This window comes from Pongo pygmaeus, chromosome 3, assembly GCF_028885625.2.
Source record: "Pongo pygmaeus isolate AG05252 chromosome 3, NHGRI_mPonPyg2-v2.0_pri, whole genome shotgun sequence".
In the NCBI taxonomy this organism is placed as follows: Eukaryota; Metazoa; Chordata; class Mammalia; order Primates; family Hominidae; genus Pongo; species Pongo pygmaeus.
In genome coordinates, this window is record NC_072376.2 from 164,082,830 (window position 1) to 164,104,678 (window position 21,849).

Here is a 21,849-nt window from a genome sequence, read left to right on the forward strand (position 1 = left end):
CAGATTATACTAATCAAATCGACTTAAAAAATGCTATTCTTTTTTTGGACATTGTTATGAGCTCCCTTTTTAAAGACCAAATTAGATATATTTACCATGCTTTGATTGATGGGAAATGGTTGAAAAAAACACTATTGTGTTAGCAAACGTTTCCTACTGTGCCAATATAAACCCATGCTGAATACACACTGAACAATGAAAAAAGTTTATAGACATGGTATAATATTCTTATTATTCTCAATCATGCTTAAAAATCATTTTAATTTCAAATATTAACTAAGGGAGTACTACAACTCTTTAGCAAATAAGTTTATCCATACCAAAACAAAAATCAGCCATCAAGTGGATAAAAAGAGACTGTAAGTAAACCAGGAGTTTATTTGTAGCCTTGGATATGAAGGGTATTTTAAAAATTATTACAAAAGTACTTATATTATGGGTGGGCATGGGTGGCTCATGCCTGTTATCTCAGCACTTTAAGAAGCTAAGGTGGGAGGATCACTTGAGGCCAGGAGTTCAAGACCAGCCTGGGCAACATAGCGAGACCATGTCCCTAGGAAAAAAAAAAATTAGCCAGGTGTAGTGGCACCCCTGTAGTCCTAGCTACTGGGGAAGCTGAGGGAGGAGGATCACTTGAGTCCAGGAGTTCAAGGTTATAGTGATTGCGCCATTGCACTCAAGCCTAGGCAACAGAGCAAGATCTTGTCTCACAAAAATAAATAAATAAATAAATAAATAAATAAAGTTACTTTGATCTCATAGGTAAGTAGCAGCTGAGACAACTTTGAAGACAAAAGAACTTCAGTTATTAAGTTAGGATTAACTTTATTACAATTGTTTTTTTGTTGTTGTTTTTTGAAACGGGGTTTTGCTCTTGTTGCCCAGGGTACAATGACACAATCTCAGCTCACTGCAACCTCTGCCTCCCAGGTTCAAGCGATTCTCCTGACTCAGCCTCCCAAGTAGCTGGGATTACAGGCATGCGTCACCACGCCTGGCTACTTTTTTGTATTTATAGAGACGGTGTTTCAACATGTTGGTCAGACTGGTCTGGACTCCCGACCTCAGGGGATCCATCCACCTTGGCCTCACAAAGTGCTGGGATTACATGTGTAAGCCACCGTGCCCAGCCATATTACAATTGTTCATTAGTACCATTTTTTTTTTTTTCTTTTTTGAGACGGAGTCTCACTCTGTCCCCCAGGCTGGAGTGCAGTGGCATGATCTCAGCTCACTGCAACTTCCGCCTCTGGGGGTTCACGCCATTCTCCTGCCTCAGCCTCCCGAATAGCTGGACTACAGGCGCCCGCCACCATGCTCGGCTAATTTTTTGTATTTTTAGTAGAGACGGGGTTTCACCGTGTTAGCCAGGATGGTCTCAATCTCCTGACCTCGTGATCTGCCTGCCTCGGCCTCCCAAAGTGCTGATTACAGGCGTGAGCCACCACGCCTGGCCTAGTACCCACTATTTTGAAAGAGTTAAAAATTTGAGACTGGTAGGCAATTTGCAATGTTCATTTGTAAGGGAAAGTCTCTCTCTCTCTCTCTCTTTCTCTTTCTCAGGGAGCTTCAAAGGCAAGGGTATACAACTAAGCTTTCTGGAATGGCTGGTACAATCAACCCTTCTTGAAGTGGAGTCCTGGATAAGATGACCTCTCCAGTCTAGGACTCTATAGGCACAGAAAATGAAGAAGGATGTCCTTGAGAGGCTAACTCCCGGCAGAGAAAAAGACTTACTCCTGGATCCTGTGGTTCTCCCACTGTATTATTTACATCCTTACCTGCTGGGAAATCATGAAGAACGACAGCATGAGGAGCACCACTGTCAACAGGCTTCTGAGCGTGGCTTGGATCCTTAGAGGGAAGAAAGGGCTGTGAATGAAGTGTGCAGGATAGATGGTGGATTTATTATTCACTCTGAGACCAATTTTTTTTTCTCATTAGAGTCCTCTTGACACAATTACATTATGAGTACATGATGCAAACCACACAGTTGAGCCAAACAAGGGAATTATTATCAAGTTGAAGAAGAATGTGTCCTTGCCAAGGGAGGACGAAAATCTCAATTAAAATATCCCCCAGTATGTTTTCTTTTTGCTTTTTTAAGCTGAGAGAGTAAAACAAAAGGGAACTGTTTATTTATTTTTAAACAGTATCTATTCTACCCCAAAGTAGGGTTTTTGACCTCTTTCCCTTTCAAGCATAGCTTTTTCCTTAAAACTGTGATCAAGACAGAGTCTTAAAAGTTGTATCTTTATTAGGATGGGAAAAGAAGAAAGTTCTATGATTTATGCTCTTGCCTTTTGTAACGAAAGGAGCTAATGACTTTCCACAGAAGTATAATTCACAAAAAGTAAAATCCATTTCATTTATTACCACTTAACTAAGTGCTTTTTCTAATTTGAAAGCAATGCTACCTCCCATGCCTGGTCTGCATTTTGTATTTAATCTGAATGGTTTCTTCAACAGTAGTTCTAAATAAATTAGCAAAAAGAATCTAACATTCTCTATCCATCTAGCCAAATGCCTAGATTGGCCAGAGGAGAAGGCAAAGCTGAAGAGTGACCTCTTCTTATTGACTAGCAACTGTTATTCTTAGTTTCTTTATATCAAGAGACAGGCTTATCCTCATCATCATCAAATCCCACTGAAGGATATTATTTGGAGTTATAAGTTAACACTCTTCAACACTGGCAAGCCTGTGAAATAAATAAAGGCAGATTTTTGTGCCCTTTCTTGTCTCTTCACCTCCTCTAATAACTCTTGTCCCCTTAGAGACGTCCTGAGACATCTATACCTCTGCCCCTCCCCTGGCCATGATGCACCAGGCTGATTGCAGTGCAGTGTGAATGATGGCCCACTTTCTCCATGTCAACCCTGCAGCACCTCTGCTGAGATCTTTTCTAAATCTCAGCTGCTCTTTCAACCAAAATGCACCTGCAGAAGCAAAACTTTCATTCTCTCGAGTTAGGTAAACTGAAATATAACTTAAGACTCTAATGGCTAATGTAGCTTACTATATTAGCTTACTAAGAAGACCCTAAATTTTTTTCATGGACTGCTTAATGCTTTTCTCTAAATAAATGAACAATATGGAAATTTCATGAATTCTGAGATATTTTAGGTCTGACATGGCTTTTTTTTCTTTGACACAGGGTCTTGCTCTGTCACCTAGGCTGTAGTGTAGTGGCACAATCACAGCTCACTGCAGCCTTGACCTCCAGGGGTTAAGTTATCTTCCCATTTCAGTCCCCCAAAGTAGCTGGGACTACAGACAAGCACTACCATGCCTGGCTAATTTTTGTATTTTTTGTAGAGATGGGGTCTCGCCACATTGCCCAGGCTGGTCTCAAACTCCTGGGCTCAGGTGATCCACCCATCTTGGCCTCCCAAAGTGCTGGGATTACAGGCGTGAGCCACCGTGCCCAGCCTGGAGTGGCTTTTAATAATTATTCAGCATGGACAACATAAGAAATGCCATATCTACAAAAAAATAAAAAATTAGCCAGGCATGGTGATAGACCCCTGTGGTCCCACCTATTAGGGATGTAGACGTGTGAGGATCTCTTGAGCCCAGAAACTCGAGGCTGCAGTGAGCTATGACTGTGCCACTGTACTCTGACTTGGATGACTGAGTGACTCTCTCCAAAAAAAGTTAAACAAATTAATTATTATTTATATAATGTGTTATACATGTGCATGTGTGATTTTCATTTTTTTCTGATTTACATCTGTGGAGAAAAAGGAATTACTATTCAATAAGTAGTATTAGGCTAGATGTCTATCCATTTGGAAAAAATGATGTCAGAGACCTACCACACACCAAACACAAACATGAAATCTCCAAATGGACCAGAGGCCTAAACATAAACCAATCCTTGGAGGGAGGGGATAATTTGTGCCTCCCAGCCACACATTTTCCCTTCTCTGCCTTCAATGTATGGATATCACTGGCAATGCTGCTCATCAACCCAGCCTAGCAGGTGAAGGGCAAGAGGAACAGGCTAGACAGGGTTGCCAACAAGCGGTCCATACAATTCAGACCACACCACTGGGGTAGGTATCTGGTAGGTAAATATAACATAATGCAAAGGTCTTTCTAATATGACTATAACTGCTAATGCAAATGGTTTTGTAATATTAAGAATAGCTAATATTTACTGCTCATTCACTATGTGCTACTCACTGTGTTAAATACCTTATATGCATTAGCTCAATGAATTCATTAAACATCTTTGAGATATAACCCACATACAATAAAATTTACCCACTGAAAGTGAACATGGCTGTAGTATATTCATAGAATTATCCAACCATCACCGTAACCCAAGTGCAGAACACTTTTATCACTCCCCAAAGAAACCTCCTAATTAGGTGTCACTCCCCAGTTACCCTCCCCTCAGCCCCAGGCAACCAGTAGTCTACTTTCTGTCTCTATGGATTTATCTATTCTGGACTTCTACACAAATAAAATCATATAATCTGTCAACTCTGAAGACAACTCTGTGGGCAGTTATCTCACACATTAAAAAAATAAAGTTTAGAGAAGTTAAATAACCACCGAAGAAGGTAGAAGGGGAACCAAATTCCACTTCCCTGAAACCCAGGTCTGGGGTCTCAACCATGTACCAGGCAACAACCTTCCACTTTTCCCATAATCTGTCTGATTCAACCACAACTGGTCATGTTCATTCAATATTTTCTGTTTGCCAAGTTAGGGCAAAGTACAACACATTCGTAGAGATATTTACCTTAAAACTAGGCTTTCAAATAGGTAAGTTTTATTTTAAAAAAAGTAACAATAGCCATGAACCCAGAAGCATAAAGGAGGATTCATTTCATTATCACCAATAGCTGCCCATCAGAGGCCAACTCTCTGCAAATCTATAGTAAAAGATGAGAAGGTGGTATTTAAGGTGAAAAGAACTTTGCACTGTTATAAAAGACTAACTTTTGGCTGGGCATGGTGACCCATACCTGTAATCTGAACACTTTGGGAGGGCCATGCAGGCAGATGGCTTAGCCCAGGAGTTTCAGACCAGCCCTGGCAACATAGTGAGACCCTGTCTCTACAAAAAATTTTAAAAATTGCCAGGCATGGTGGTGTACACCTGTAGTCCCAGCTACTCAGGAGGCTGAGGTGGGAGGATTGCTTGAGCCGGGAAGGTCAAGGCTGTAGTGATCATATCACTGCATTTCAGCCTGGGCAACAGAGTGAGACCTTGTCTCCAAAAAAAAAAAAAAAAAAAAAGAAAGAAAACAAAAAAAATTCTAATTTTTTTTTGCTTCTATTTTTCACAAAGGAAAGCTTTTTGGCAGTATAACTCCCACTGTTGCCATGAGTGTGTTCTGAAAGAGGAAGGACAGCTATGACAGATGGATAATGCTGTACCAAAACAGAGAAAATGAGTCAGTGGAGAACTTGCCCCGTGGGAGCTAAAGTAAGGATTTTCATATTCCAGCAGAAGCCACCTTAACACAGATCTCCTCTGCTCTCCAAATAGAATTTTTTAGTTTCTTAGCAAGCTTCAAAAGATAAACTGCCTTCTAAGAAGAAAAAATGGGAAAAGATTATGAAAACTAGGATAAACGGCAAACCAAGTATTTTACCTGATCACTATTATTTTTCATATTTATTTTTTTATTTGTATTTTTTTTTCAAGACAGAGTCTCGCTCTATGGCCCAGGCTGGAGTGCAGTGAAGAAAACAAAACACAGGGTAGTCACTCTGTATCGAAGTGATTAGTATGGCAGTGACAAGTCTCTTAGTAGTAATTTATTCTAAAAGTGAAATAAAATGCTACTTTAATTTTTACTCTGGTTAAAATAAATGTGCTAATAAAAACCTGAAGATGAGATATAATTAAGAGTTCCATGAAATGTGCTGCTATGTGTGATATGAGGGCTGTAACAATATTAATTCCTTACATTTGGTCTGCTTCTAAGATGTTCATCAAGTGGAGTGATAATCTTCATTTGAGACAGGTGAACTCTGCCAGTGTCTTCTCCCTTTTGGCACTCCAAGTAATTATTTTCCGTCTGCTTCAGCATCACAAGTACATCCCCACGCTGTAAGGTACAATACCACTCTCTGAAGCAATTATTATTTAATAAAACATTATTACTTTTTCACATTTTCATCTTTGGAGCCTAAAGCATTCAATAATGTGTAATGGTAGTAACAGAGGCCAGTAATTTTTTTTTTTTACATTAACCAGTAAGGAAAGAGCGCTACTTTACCTTACAAGAGAGTTCTCCGGGGTTTTGCGAGACAATATCTTCATTGGCAATTCCATGAGGCACAGACAGCTTAAACATAAACCAATAAAAGGCTTATTCACAATCAAATAACCTCCTCTTAAGTTGCTGATCATTTAGGAATTTGGCACGTGTGTGCCTAAAGTGCACCTTCTCCAGCAGCTAAACTCACCTGGCTTCATCACGCTCTAGATCAATGGGGCCTGCCATTTCTCATGGATGTTAAGAGGCTCTTGGGAGTTGGAGTTAGGTCCATAGAACCACAAGAGCTAAACATGGCCTAACATTCCCTTAATGACCATAACCAGGAAGTTCCGTTCTATAGGACAAGATCCGCCAAGTCCCCTGGGGGTTTGAAGGAGAAACACCCAGCACTTGACCTCACAGCCAGTTCAATTCAGGGTTCTTACAATGGTGGCCTCTGAAGGCTGATCAGTGATTGGAGCCCTCCGTGTACTGCCTGCCTGTTTCCAGAGACCTTGAAGCTCTTCTTCTCCTAGAGTCTCTCTGATACCAAGTGTCTACTTAAATCCATTTCATGGCCTGATCCCAGCCACTTCCTGGTCCACTCAGCTCTGTCTGATCTTAGAATGGTTTTTACATCTGTACTGGACCTTGTCCAGGGGGCTCTGTTCCCTGCTTTGGAAAATTTTAGCTGATGAGTGCACATCAGAGGGTCTGTACTATATAAAAGGCATACCCAGGAAATGCAATCACACAAGCTCACATCCAACATGGGAAGAAGGCTGCCTGGGCCTTGGGTCACCCAGGAGCAAAGATCCACAGTGCAAGGATGTGGCCCTGTACAGCTGGCTTGGTGGTGCTGTTTCCCAACATCTTTGTCAGATTCCTAGGGCTTCCAAAGTACCCAGATTCCTGGCTAGCAATTTAATGGTACTGTAGGCATGCAATAAATGAAAGATTTGAAGAATTATTTTGTAATGAGACATACAGCTCTCTATATATCACCATTTTGAATGTATTGAGTTTTAAAAAATGCTTTATTGACATTATACGACTATGCTAAGAACTGTCAGGCCTCTGAGCCCAAGCTAAGCCATTGTGACCTGCACGTATACATCCAGATGGCCTGAAGCAGCTGAAGAACCACAAAAGATGACATTCCACCATTGTGATTTGTTCCTGCCCCACCCCAACTAATCAATCGACCTTGTTATGTTCCTCCCCGGGACAATGAGTCTCCTGATCTCCCCACCCTGCACCTTGTGACCCCCGCCCCTGCCCGCAAGAGAACAACCCCCTTTAACTGCAATTTTCCACTACCTACCCAAATCCTTTAAAACTGCCCACTCCTGTCTCCCTTTGCTGACTCCTTTTTTGGACTCAGCCCACCTGCACCCAGGTGAAATAAACAGCCTGTTGCTCTCACAAAGCCTGTTTGGTGGTCTCTTCACACAGACGTGTGTGACAAGAACCAAACGTGAAATCTGGTTCCCCTTGAGAAAGGGCTCTTAACAGAATGGCCAAATCAAGTAGAGGCTACGATTGGCATTATGGTTAGGAGCAGGCGTCAGAGCCAGCTGACCTTTTCTCAAATCTTGCTCTACCATTAACTGGATTCGCAACCCTGGGCATGTTACTTTATGTCTCTGTTTCTTATTTTCCTCACTTGTTCAAGGAGGATAATAATATCTACCTTACAAGGTTGGTGTGAGGAATAAATGAGTTATTTAATATATACATAAAGTGCTTCAAACAGCGCCTGGCTCATAATTAGTACTCAATATACATCAACTACTGTTATTTATTAATTAAGTAATCTATCCCAAAGAATGCCCCTGGGTTTTAGAAATTAAAGTTTTATCAGTTTAAGTGAATATTAATATATATGAATATACTGCCTCCTTCTTATTTGCCTTTACCCTTCTCTAAGGAGGATTTTTTAAAAACCCTGAACAGCTTAAAGAAAAAATAATTCCTGGCTCAATGATGGAAATGTAACACAATATAGAATTATTAATTGCTGTTCTTGTTACAAGCTACTCTGTCATTCAATTGTTAAAAAGTGTAAGCAGTCCTGCTCTCCTGATCATTTTTCTTTTTTATTTTTTTTTAAAAAGAGTCTCATTCTGTCACCCAGGCTGGAGTGCAGTGGCATGATCTTGGCTCACTGAAACCTCCATCTCCTGGGTTCAAGCAGTTGGCTTCCCAAAGTGCTGGGATTACAGGTGTGAGCCACTGTGCCCGGCCTCCTTATCATTTTTATTTGTTTTATATTTTTCAGGTTAACCTGATCAAAGTAGAGAACACGTCAACTCTGTTTTTTTGGTTATTGTTGTTGTTTTGTATTTTTGAGATGGAGTCTCACTGTTGCCCAGGCTGGAGTGCAGTGGCACAATCTCGGCTCACTGCAACCTCTGCCTCCCGGGTTCAAGCAATTCTCCTGCCTCAACTTCTGGAGTAGCTGGGATTACAGGCATGTGCCAACACGCCCAGCTAATTTTTGCATTTTTAGTAGAGACGGAGGTTTCACCATGTTGGCCAGGCTGGTCTCAAACTCCCGACCTCAAGTGATCCACCCGCCTCGGCCTCCCAAAGTGCTGGGATTACAGGCATGAGCCACCACCCAGCAACTCTGTCTTTTAACTGTGGGAAATGCAGGCAAAGGTTTAGGTCATTTGATGAGAAAAACATTAAAAGAGAACAAAATCATCTCAACTATTGATGAAAACTTCTAACTTGTAACTATTAAATGGACCATGATAATTATTGGGCTTACAAAAGGGGAAAATGAGGGAAAAACTATCCATCTTAGTAAGAACTTTCTACTTCATTTTAAAATTTACTCAAGGGGAAAAGGAGTTATTAGATATAAACTATATCAAGATATAAACTATAAGCCAGGAGTGGAGGCATGTTCCCATAGCCCCAGCTACTCAGGAGTGTGAAGCAGGAGGATCCCTGAGCTCAGGAGGTCGAGACTGCAGTGCACTATGATTGCAGCAGTGCACTATGATGCATCACTGCACTCCAGCCTGGGTGATAGAGCAACACTCCATCTCTTAAATGAAAGGAAAAACAAAAGATATAAACTATAGTATCTGTCAGAGTTACTCCCATTAGTATAACCCACTGGGTCAGGTTTTTCAGAATTTCTGTTTGGTCCAGCCAGGCAGCAAGTTACAAGCCTGGCCTGCCCTGCTTTCTCTCCCCTTTCCCTACATTTCTCCTAATAATGAAACCCTGCCTTAAAGACGTAGGTGTTTTGTTTGTTTGCTTTGAGACAGAGTCTTGCTCTGTTGCCCAGGCTGGAGTGCAGTGGTGCAATCTTGGCTCACTGCAACCTCTGCCTCCCAGGCTCAAGCAATTCTCACGCCTCAGCCTCCTGAGTAGCTAGGATTACAGGATTGTGCCAACACGCCTGGGTAATTTTTTGTAATTTTAGTAGAGACAGAGTTTCACCACGTTGGCCAGCTGGTCTCAAACTTTTGGCCTCAAGCTGATCCACCAGCCTCAGCTTCCCAAAGTGCTGGGATCATAGGTGTGAGCCACTGTGCCCAACCAAGACCTAGAATTTATTATGGCCTACTCATCTAAAGCACTCTCGGCGTCAAGCGACAATTCCACATTTGTTCCATCATCTTTTTCTAAGGAATAATGAATCTTATATATACTTTAGGGCACACCTCTTGACCACAAACATTTTTAAAAGCTAAATTTACCATGTATTTACTGTAGAGAGGGTGTCCTGGTTTGGGGTGAGGGGGTAGCACCGGATCTTGATTTTTAAAAACTTGACTCTTGGCTTTTGAGAGTCCAGTTGCCAAGTCACTTTGTTTTTTCTGAAGATCCATGTCAGAAGAGGATCGATTAAAAGGCAGTTTCTTATTAGATCTTCTGGTTGCAGAAAGCTTTGGGGGAGGTGGTCTCTCAGGGGGCACCTTGGTTGGAGGCTGTTGAGTTGGAATGGTTTTTCCATTCACAGGTCTGAAAGTCAATGTAGTAGCCATGAGTCAGTGTTTTGATCAGTATTAAATTCTGTTCTGTCCTGTCTTAACACACACACACACACACACACACACACACACAGCTTTCTGCTAGTGGAATACAATTTACTGAAACATGCAGGGTATGCTATTTTTGAGCAAACGACTGCTGCATTAAACATTACATTATTAGAGGAAATGCCATGATGTTCCAGCTTCCTCTTATCTTGCGCTAGAGATTCATTAGTTCAAGACAAACAAGCATTTACTATCATGAGCTCTCTAAGGTCCCATTTGCTCTTAAACACATCATGACTATTTCTGGAAACTAAGCACTTTCTACCAAAGTCTGAGATGCAAAGCTTATAATAAGATACGATGTATGTGTGCTGGGGTCTTATACATGATTAGAAAAGGAACATCAAAATCCCCTAATATTCATGTTATAGGCGTTACTATTAAAAGTCTAATTTAGATTAACATAAAGAAAGCTAGTTCTGAAAGGATAGGACAACTATTACTTTGAAAGCCTTTCCTTAATCCCTATGATAGAAATAATTTTCGGCCAGGCGTGGTGGCTCACGCCTGTAATCTCAGCACTTTGGGAGGCCCAGGTGGATGGATCATGAGGTCAAGAGATCGAGAACATCCTGGCCAACATGGTGAAACCCCATCTCTACTAAAAATACAAAAATTAGCTGGGCATGGTGGCTCATGCCTGTAGTCCCAGCTACTTGGGAGGCTGAGCCAGGAGAATCGCTTGAACCTGGGAGGCAGAGGTTGCAGTGAGCTGAGATCGCACCACTGTACTCCAGCCTGGTGGCAGAGCGAGACTCCGTCTCAAAATAATAAATAAATAAATAAATTTCAACATAGTAATAATGTCTTCTGATAGCATTACAGCCCTTTATTTGAATAGCTCTGGAACTCAGAAGGCAGTCACCTCTGAGCTCACAAAGCCAGTCTCCTTTGGAAATGCCAAAAACCAGTCTCTTAACCAGGAGGGTGTTTGTGTGCATGTATATGTATATTCTAGAAGTTGAGCTGTTTCAAGTTCAGAAATGAGTCTTGTTCATTTATTTGAGGAAATAAATGCTCTATGAATTGAACTGTGTTAAAAAGGGAGCAGAGATTCCCACAACCTACCGTTAGAAGCAGACTGTGGATTAGGGGCCTGGGTGAATTGGTGAGATTATTTTATCTCTAAAAAAAGATCCAAGGCCAACAACACTCAATCTTGGTGATAAAAAAGAGAGTTAGGTCTCTGAGTCATTAATTTTTCTCTAACTTTTCCCACATTTACTTACCTCGGTGGCAACCTTGGGGGTCCTCGCACAAAACCTCCTGTTTGACCTGGGTGGTGGGATTCCTGCAAGCAGCAGAGAATGCTTTTTAGTTAAGGTTAATCTGAAACAAGAACTCGTCAAGAGAAATTCTGGACAACCTTTTGGCTGGATCTACAAGTAGAAATGCAGTTGAATTAAAAGAGTTTTCAGACTTAAACAATATTAACTTATTTCTGCCTAAATTATTCATGTCCTAATACAAGTGAAAACACTGACAGGAAGAAACCAGTCTCCTGTTGCGGACCACAGCCTGAGCAATTGCACTGCATGGTCATGCATTCAGTGGATTCATGAGATATTAAGGGAAAATTTAAGCAGGCCCTGAAGATAATTTAAAAATGTATGTTATTGGCCGGGTGCGGTGGCTCACGCCTATAATCCCAGCACTTTGGGAGGCTGAGGAGGGTGGATCACGAGGTCAGGAGATTGAGACCATCCTGGCTAACACGGTGAAATCCCATCTCTAATAAAAATACAAAAAATTAGCTGGGCGTGGTGGCGGGCACCTGTAGTCCCAGCTACTTGGGAGGCTGAGGCAGGAGAATGGCGTGAACCTGGGAGGCAGAGGTTGCAGTGAGCCGAGATCGTGCCACTGCACTCTAGCCTGGGCAACAGAGCGAGACTCCATCTCAAAAAAAAACCAAACAAACAAACAAACAAAAAATATATATATATGCTCTTTATTCATTCCGTGATCACACATAAGAAACATATTGCTCCTAAGTTTAAACACATAGTAAGTGGGATGGTTATTAGTTGGTTTTGCTTTGAATAGGCAGATCTTATCTCATCACTCTTTGGTTTCAACAATTTGCAGTGGGTTTTGAACTAGAAGGAGGTGGGAACGTAAAAGAAGCTTGCAGGATGGTCTGAGAGGAAGGCATGTGAGGAGAAATAGCTAAGGTCCAAGAAAGCAGTGTGCTTGTACCACTCCAGCAAAGGGGCTGGATGGGCTAAAAAGAGTTTTGTAGAAAAGAGGAAAAGAGTAAAGGAGAATAATGTGAAAAATAAAAGACAGGCACAGTTGGGATGTTTTATCCTAATGGTAGATGAGAGAAACTGGAAGTGTGGAGATTAATAGGAAGATTTCTGTAGGGGAAGGGTCAAACTGTTCAATTTAAACAGGTTTTCTGAACATGTTATAGCCCAAGGATTGGGAAATGAAGGTAATATGTGGAGAATATTTTCAGATCCTCTGTTGAGTGGGAAGCCAAAGGATCTCAAAGCCAAAATTTCTGTTTTTTGGGAGGGGGAAAAAGCCCTCACAAAATTTTTTTTTTTTTTTGGAGACAGAGTCTCCCTCTGTCCTCCAGGCTGGAGTGCAACGATGCAATCTCAGCTCAATGCAACCTCTGCATCCCAGGTTCAAGTGATTCTCCTGCCTCAGCTTCCCGAGTGGCTGAGACTACAGGCATGTGCCACCCACCTGGCTAATTTTCGTATTTTTAGTAGAGATGAGGTTTCACCATGTTGGCCAGGATGGTCTCAAACTCCTGACCTCAAGTGATCCACCCGCCTTGGCCTCCCAAAGTGCTGGGATTACAGGCATGAGCCACCACACCCAGTCCCTCACTAAATTCTTCTAATTCTGTGTGTGTTTTTTTTTTTTTCCACTTTTCCTACTTTCTAAGTCCCCAACACACTCAGGAAATAATATTTCCCCAAAACTTCATAAGAAAAAAAATGCTGACCCTTTAAATTACACTGCTTTTTTTTTTTTTTTTTGTAAAGGATGTTTAATTAAAGCTTGGAAATCTTTGGGCTACTTCAGACTGTTTTTCTCCTTCTTATAAATGAGCCCAAACTCACTTTTATGATTTTTAAATTATACTGAATATTTATAACCTTTTCCTTAAATACCAAATGATTAATTGCCAATAACTGTGATCATTTAAACATGTTTCAATGTTATAAAATCCCATTTTAAAAAACAAATTAAGCTTGCCCTTAAAACTTGGTTTCACTAATGAGTTCAATTAATGTAGTGAAGCCAGTAACCAGCTCATAAACCCTGCAATATTCCAGAATATAATCCATGCCTTATAATTACACTGCTGCCTATATTTTTCCTGACAAAAATTGCCATGATGCTTGAAAAATGCATTTATTTCTTTGGCTACCTTTAAAATTAAAACAAACTCTAGCAGATAAGAAGAAATTTTAATTGCTTTTCTCAAAATTGTAATTGTTAGATACTTTGATAAAGAAAATTTAAAAAATAGATACATAAATTTGACATGGAAGGATGCAGATGATGTACTGTAATAAATGCACAGCATATGACCCTAATTTTGTACCAAATATTAGCTATAGTTTTTCCTGGGTGGTGGTATTTTTATGGGAAATTTTAAACATCTTTTTCTTAATTTGCAACAGTAAGAAAATTTTAAATCAGAAAAAAAGAGTAGCACATTCAAATTCTTTAGGGATGTTAGGCACATTCTGAAAGGCACTGCTGTATCTGACATACTCCAAATATTGAGAGAAGGAGACAGTTCTTGCAGGAGCCATTGTCTTAGTGCTTGCTGAAGTCTGGGTTTATGCCCAGGTTCTGCTGAGTCTTTGCAAGATAACTGATTAGGGACTTCCTCCTCGTGGGTATTCCACACATAACCTCAAGGCTCTCTGCATTTGCTTTTTGGCAGTTTTTCTCTAGCTCTGATATCCCTGAACTCTGGCTTTTAATTTGTTTGGACAAGCATTTTAGTTTCTGGTGAAGCTGGTTTTCCTGCTTGTATTGTCTCTGCAGATTCTATCTTTTTTGTTCATCTGCACTGGAATAATATTCCAATTTAAAAATAATTCCCCAGTGTTTTGCTATTTTCTCTCTCTCTCTCTCTTTTTTTTTTCTGAGATGGAGTCTCACTCTGTTGCCCAGGCTGGAGTGCAGTGGCATGATCTCAGCTCACTGAACCTCTGCCTCCCGGGTCCAAGCAATTCTCCCACTTCAGCCTCCAGAGTAGCTGGGATTACAGGCACGCGCCAGCATGCCTGGCTAATTTTTGTATTTTTAGTAGAGACGGGGTTTCACCATGTTGGCCACGCTGTTCTGGAACTCCTGACCTCAACTGATTCACCTGCCTCAGACTCCCAAAGTGCTGGGATTACAGAGGTGAGCCACTGTGCCTAGCCTTTTGCTACATATATATGTGTGTGTGTGTATATATATATATTTGAGACGTAGTCTTGCTCTGTCACCCAAGCTAGAGTGTAGTGGCACAATCTTGGCTCACTGCAACTTCCGCCTCCTGGGTTCAAGCAAGTCTCTTGCCTCAGCCTCTTGAGTAGCTGTGATTACAGGCGCGTGCCACCATACCCGGCTAATTTTTGTATTTTTAGTAGAGATGGGGTTTCACCATTTTGGTCAGGCTGGTCTCAAATTCCTGACCTCATGATCCATCCACCTCAGCTTCTCAAAGTACTGGGATTACAGGCATGAGCCACCATGCCTGGCCGCTATATTTTTTTTAAAAAACAGGTATTTCTCCCAAGACCACACTCTTGTCTGCTGGAATTACTGAGTGGCCTCCATATGTTTCTTATCTTTTTTCTCCAAGAATTAGCACCACTTCTTTTTTTATTTTTTAGAGACAGGGTCTCGCTTTGTTGCCCAGGCTGGAGTACAGTGGCGCAGTCTCAGCTCACTGCAACCTCCACCTCTGGGTTCAAGCGATTCTCCTGCGTCAGCCTCCCAAGTAGCTAGGATTACAGGCATGCTCCACCACGCCTGGCTAATTTTGTATTTTTAGTAGAGATGGGGTTTCATCATGTTGGTCACCTCAGGTGATCCACCTGTCTTAGCCTCCCAAAATGCTGGGAATACAGGCATGAGCCACCGTGCCTGGCCCACACCTTTAAGTCTTTATGGCCTCTGTTTCAAAATTCATTCAGTAATTGTAATTCTCAAAAAAAAAAAAAGGGATTTCTTAGGCACAGATTGACTTTCAGGTCCCAGAAATCTATATGCGTGACTTCAGGCAAATCATTTAACTTGTAGTCTGATTCTTCATCTCTTCTTCCTTCAGACTCAGTGTGTTTATTATGGTATGCATTTATTATAGTACAGTAGTGAATGTTCTAACTCCCCTTATAAACAGTGCAGGACAGGATTTTCCTCATGTTGTCATGTGAGGTACAAACACAATTATGAATATGGTATCTCTCCATATTCATAATTTATTATGAATGTTTAATTTATTATACATTATTATACATGGTTTAATTTATTATAACTTCCCTTTTTTTTTTTTTTCTAAAATGTGGAAGTTGCTTCTGGACTGCTCAGCACTAAACATGATAATACTAACTATTTCTTTTCTTTTCTTTTCTTTTTTTTCTGAGATGGATCTTGCTCTGTCGCACAGGCTGGAGTGCAGTGGCGCGATCTCGGCTCACTGCAACCTCGCCCCCGTGGGTTCATGCAATTCTCCTGCCTCAGCCTCCCAAGTAGCTGGGACTAAAGGCGCATGACACTACACCCGGCTGATTTTTTTTTTTTTTTGAGACGGAGTTTCATTCTTGTTGCCCAGGCTGGAGTGCAATGGCGTGATCTCGGCTCACCACAACCTCCGCTTCCCAGGTTCAAGCAATTCTCCTGCCTCAGCCTCCCGAGTAGCTGGGATTACAGGCATGCACCACCACACCCAGCTAATTTTTTGGATTTTTAGTAGAGATGGGGTTTCTCCATGTTGGTCAGGCTGGTCTTGAACTCCCGAACTCAGGCGATCCGCCCACCTTGGCCTCCCAAAGTGCTGGGATTACAGGCGTGAGCCATTGCACCCGGCCCACACATGGCTAATTTTTGTATTTTTAGTGGAGATGGGGTTTCACAATGTTGGCCAGGCTGGTCTTGAACTCCTCACCTCAAGTGATCCACCCGCCTTGGCCTCCCAAAGTGCTGGGATTACAGGTGTGAGCCACCACACCCGTCCTCTTTTCTTTTTTTTTGAGACAGAGCCTTGCTCTCTTGCCCAAGCTGGAGTGCAGTGGCGCAATCTCAGCTCACTGCAACCTCTGCCTCCTGGGTTCAAGCAATTCTCGTGCCTCAGCCTCCTGAGTAGCTGGGACTACAGGTGTGTGCCACCACACCTGGCTCATTTTTGTATAATACTAACTATTTCTTTTTTTCTTCTGGAGACGAGTCTTGCTCTGTTGCCCAGGCTAGAGTGCAGTGGTACAATCTCGGCTCACTGCAACCTCCACTTCCTGAGTTCAAGCGATTCTCCTGCCTCAGCCTCCCAAGTAGATGAGATTACAGGCGCGCATCACCATGCCCGGCTAATTTTTGTATTTTTAGTAGAGATGAGGTTTCACCATGTTGGCCAGACTGATCTCAAACTCCTGATCTCAAGTGATCTGCCTGCCTTGGCCTCCCAAAGTGCTGGGATTACAGGTGTGAGCCACCGTGCACCCCAATACTATTTCAATAGAGCTTTATAGTTTACAAAGTCCATTACATATGATGGACATTACATATAATGGACATTAACGAATGATGTTTTACTTATTCATCATCACCCTCTCACTCCTTTTTATAACCATTTCAGAATAGAAGCCAGTAACCTTCTCAAGCAACTTTTCCTCCAAGGGAATTTGGGATTTTCCTATTTAACATTAGTATGGTAGGAACCCTACTATCCTCTTTTGGGCTTTCTTGGCCCAGATTTAATAAAATTTTATTACCAGTTACTTTGAAAATCACAAGTGATCACTAAATTTTAATTCATTCTTCAGGAAAATCTCATTAACTTGATATTGGCTAATTTAATTTAATGCCTCCTTCAAAGAAATTTTTCTTCGCCAGATGATTAGGTGGGCTTGCCTGTATAATAAGCATAGTTAATGCACAATGTAAAATCATGATGAAATTTGAACTGCAAATTTGGTTCAAAGACTTTAAAAGTTAATTTCTCTTAAAACAAGCCTTAAAGATCATATGCCATATGGACATTAAAAAAAAAAAGATTGTGGTCTGCGTGGTTGCTCACGCCTGTAATCCTGGCACTCTGAGAGGCCGAGGCGGATGGACCACTTGAGGTCAGGAGTTCAAGACCAGCCTGGCCAACATGATAAAACCCCGTCTCTACTAAAAATACAAAAAAAATTAGCTGGACATGGTGGTGTGCACCTGTATTCCCAGCTACTTGGGAGGCTGAGGCAGGAGAACTGCTTGAACCCAGGAGGTAGAGGTTGCAGTGAACCGAAATCGTGCCACTGCACTCCAACCTGGGCGACACAGCGAGACTCCGTCTCAAAAAAAGAGTGTGATCTCATATCTAGGAAAACCTAAAGACTCTACCAAAAAAACCCTCTTAGAATTGATAAATGAAATCAGTAAAGTTGCAGGATACAAAATTAATACACAAAAAATCAGTAACATTTCTATACGTGACAAAGAACTAGCTAAAAAAAGAAATTGAGAAGGCAATCCCATTTATGATAGCTACAAAAAGAAATATCTTGTAATAAATTTAACTAAGGAAGTGAAAGACCTCTACAAAGATAACTACAAAGCACCGATGGAAAAATGGAAGAAGATACAAAGGATACAAACAAACAGACATTCTATATTCATGGATTAGAAGAATTAATATTGTTAAAATGAGAATATTACCCAAAGAAATCTACAGATTCAATGCAATCCCTATCAAAATACAAATGACATTCTTTACAAACATAGAAAAAAAAATCCTAAAACTTGTACGGAACCACAAAAGGCCCTGAATAGTCAAAACAATCCTGAGCCAAAAGAACAAAGGTGGAGGCATCACCTACCAACTTTAAAATACACTACACAAAGATGTAGTAGCAAAAACAGCATGGACCTAGCATAATAACAGACACACAGGCCAAAGGAACAGAAGAGACAATCCAAAAATTAATCCACATATCTACAGCCAACTGATTTTTGACAAAAGTGCCAAGAACAGTCACTGGGGAAAGCACAGTCTCTTCAATAAATGGCACTGGGGAAAACTAGATATCCATATGCAGACGAATGAAACTAAACCCTCCCACTCACTCTTTATAAGACTCAACTCGAAGACCTAAATCTAAGACCTGAAACAATAAAACTACTAGAAGAAAGCAGGGAAAACACCTCAGGACATTGGTCTTAAAAAAGATTTTATGAATAAGACCTCAAAAGCACAGGCAACAAAAGTAAAAATAAACAAATGGGCTTATATCAACCAAAAATCTTTTGCACAGTAAAGGAAACAATCAATAGAATGAAAAGACAACCTACAAAATGGCAGGAAATATTTGCAAACTACTCATCTGATAGGGGATTAGTATCCAGAATACAAAAGAAACTCAAACATGGTAACAGCAAAAAACCCAAACAATCTGATTTTAAAATGGGCAAATAAACTTTGGGAGGTGAAGGCCGGATGACTGCTTGAATCCAGGAGTTCAAGAACAGCCTGGGCAATGTGGCAAAATCTGTCTCTACAAAAAATACAAAAAATTAGCTAAGTGTGGTGGCATGTGCCTATAGTTCCAGCTACTCAGGAGGCTGAGGTGGGAGGACAACCTGAGCCCAGGAAGTCAAGGCTGCAGTGAGCTGTGATCACACAACTGCACTCCAGCCCAGGAGACACAGTAAGACCGTATCTCAAAAAAAGAAAAACAACAACAAAAAACAAAACAAAACAAAACAAAAAGGCAAATCATCTGGGTATTTCTCAAAAGAAGACACACAAATGGCCAACAAATACATTAAAAAATGCTCAACTTCACTAATCATCAGGGAAATTCACATCAAAACGGCAATGAGGTATCATCTCACCACAGTTGGGATGGCTATTATCTAAAAGATAAAAAAAATAACAAATGCTGGCAAGAATGCAGAGAAGGGTGAACTCTTATACACTGTTAGTGGGGATGTAACCTAGTACAATCACTGTAGAGCACAGGATGGAAGCTCCTCAAAAAACTACAAATAGAACTACCATATGATCCAGCAAGCCCACTACTGGGAATTTATTCAAAGGAAAGGAAATTACATTGAAGAGACATCTGTACATCCATGTTTACTGCAGCACTACTCACAATAGCCAAGATACGGAATCAACCTAGGTGTCCAACAACAGATAAATGGATAAAGAAAATGTGGCATGTATACACCATGGAATACTATACAGCCATAAAAAACAATGGAATCCTGTCATTTGTGGCAACATAAATGGAACTGGAGGATATTATGTTAAGTGAAATAAGCCAGGAACAGAAAGTTAAACACTGCATCTTCTCATTCATATATGGAAGCTAAAAATAAGTTGATCTCATAGAAATAAAAAGTAGAACGGAGGATACTAGAGGCTGGGAAGGGTAGAAAGAAGGGAGAGATAGGGAGCTTTGTTAAAGAATACAAAATTACAGCTAGACAGGAGGAATAAATTCTAGCGTTCTATACCACTGCAGGATGACTATAGTTAACAATAATATATAGCTTCAAACGGCTGGAAGGAAGATATTGAACATTCCAAACAGAAGTGGTGAAAAATGTTTGAGATGACAGATATGCTTACTACCCTGATCTGATCCCTATATATGTACTGAAACATCACTATGTGCCCCAAGAATATGTACAATTATTATTTAAATTTAAAACAGAGGAAATAATCAGGAGCTTTGTCATGGGCTTCCCATAAAGTCCTCTGAAAGCCTTTATTCTTTCTTTCTTTCTTTCTTTCTTTCTTTATTTTTTGAGACAGAGTCTCGCTCTGTCGCCCCAGGCTGGAGTGCAATGACGTGATCTTGGCTCACTGCAACCTCTGCCTCCCGGGTTCAAGCGATTCTCCTGCTTCAGCCTCCGGCGTAGCTGGGATTACAGGCACACGACACCACATCCAGCTAATTTTTGTATTTTTAGTAGAAACGAGGTTTCACCATGTTAACCAGGCTGGTCTCGAACTCCTGACCTCAGGTAATCTACCCGCCTTGGCCTCCCAAAGTGCTGGGATTACAGGTGTGAGCCATCGCATCCAGCCACCTTTATTCTTTTTCTTAAACCACTTCTCTAATTACTTGTTGCATGTCTGTTTCCCCAAGAAACCACAAAAGTTGGAAGACCAAAAAAAAAAAAAGTATTGAGGATATTGAAGTTGAAATGAAAAATATATATATGTACTTAAAAAAATCTCTTTGACCCCCATCTTAACAAATGCACAGTAAAACACTTTTTTAAATTAAAAAAATACATTTTTCTTAAATTTCAGATTTAAAAATTCTTATGTTAATTATCTTAAATTTTGGTCACTAATTGGGTATTTTAAATAAAAACCGACAACTTGAATAAAGTTATTTCCCTGAATATTAAAGGTTTTTAGACATTTTAATAACCTTCTCATTATTAGTTTCATTTAAAAGACAATGCTATTAAGTTGGTATACAAATTATTTTATAGTGAAGTACAATGAATTGGCCTAATCTCTCTATAGGGACTTTTAACATATTGAACACTATATTATATAAGTACATGGGGCTTAGAAACTGGTCTCTAATAGAGGGTTCTTGTTTTTAATCTGACCAGTAATAAAATAATTTAGATATCAGCTGACTATTCAAAATTAATGCATAGCTACGTCTTCAATCTAATACAATCTATAATGACCACTTACCAAGTTTCTAGTTCTGTCAACATTACTGAGCTTTCCAGATACTGTACTGAAAGTGTTTCCAATAGGTTTTTCAGCAGGGAGAGGAGGTGGGCTTTGTGGATCCTCATGTAAACCTGGAAAAAGTAGCAGTAATTCATCAATAATTTCTAGTTTTTGGGATTCCAAAGAATGAAATGATTGCTGCTTAGTTTATTAGAAAAATGGCTATCATAAAAGATACACACAAATAGTTAAGCAAATGAGAAAGAGCTCCCAGCAAACTTCAGAAAATTGATGTGTTAGTCAACATCAGTTAATTTTACTATATGTTTTATAGAGAGTGAAAATAATACTAAACAATTACAACAGCAGCCAGCATTGTTGAGAACCTTTTATGTGCCAGGAATTAAGTTAGGCTCTATATTTACATATATTTCTCCAACCAAGATCTATGTGCTAGATTTGTCCAGTCCACTAGCTAGTAGCTACATCTGATGATTTAGTCTTAAATCTTAATTAATTAAAATTAAATTAAATTAAAATTTCAGTTCCTCAGTTGCACTAGCCACATTTCAAATACTAGCCACTGTGACTAGTGGCTACCAGCACAGTTAAAGAATATTTCTATCTTTGCAGAAAGTTCTATTGCACAGTGCTACACTAGATAATATCCTACCTGTTTTACAGATGAAGAAA

General features: G+C 40.4%; 1 protein-coding gene across 22 annotated transcripts in view; it reads right to left on the reverse strand.

The window, feature by feature from the left end:
* Nucleotides 1-21,849, reverse strand: part of SH3D19 (SH3 domain containing 19) — a 204,034-nt gene that overhangs the window by 19,243 nt on the left and 162,942 nt on the right. For 8 of the 22 annotated variants that reach the window (XM_054484892.2, XM_054484871.2, XM_063664190.1 and 5 more), the window contains 6 exons: nucleotides 21,175-21,287; nucleotides 11,513-11,574; nucleotides 9,942-10,206; nucleotides 6,241-6,309; nucleotides 5,929-6,069; nucleotides 1,782-1,854 (listed from right to left, as the gene is read on the reverse strand). In XM_054484892.2, coding sequence (XP_054340867.1) covers nucleotides 1,782-1,854; nucleotides 5,929-6,069; nucleotides 6,241-6,309; nucleotides 9,942-10,206; nucleotides 11,513-11,574; nucleotides 21,175-21,287 — 723 coding nt within the window. Of the gene's footprint in view, nucleotides 1-1,781; nucleotides 1,873-5,928; nucleotides 6,070-6,240; nucleotides 6,310-9,941; nucleotides 10,207-11,512; nucleotides 11,575-21,174; nucleotides 21,288-21,849 lie in introns of all 22 variants that reach the window. The other 14 variants (XM_054484869.2, XM_063664188.1, XM_054484884.2 and 11 more) reach the window with 3 other exon arrangements.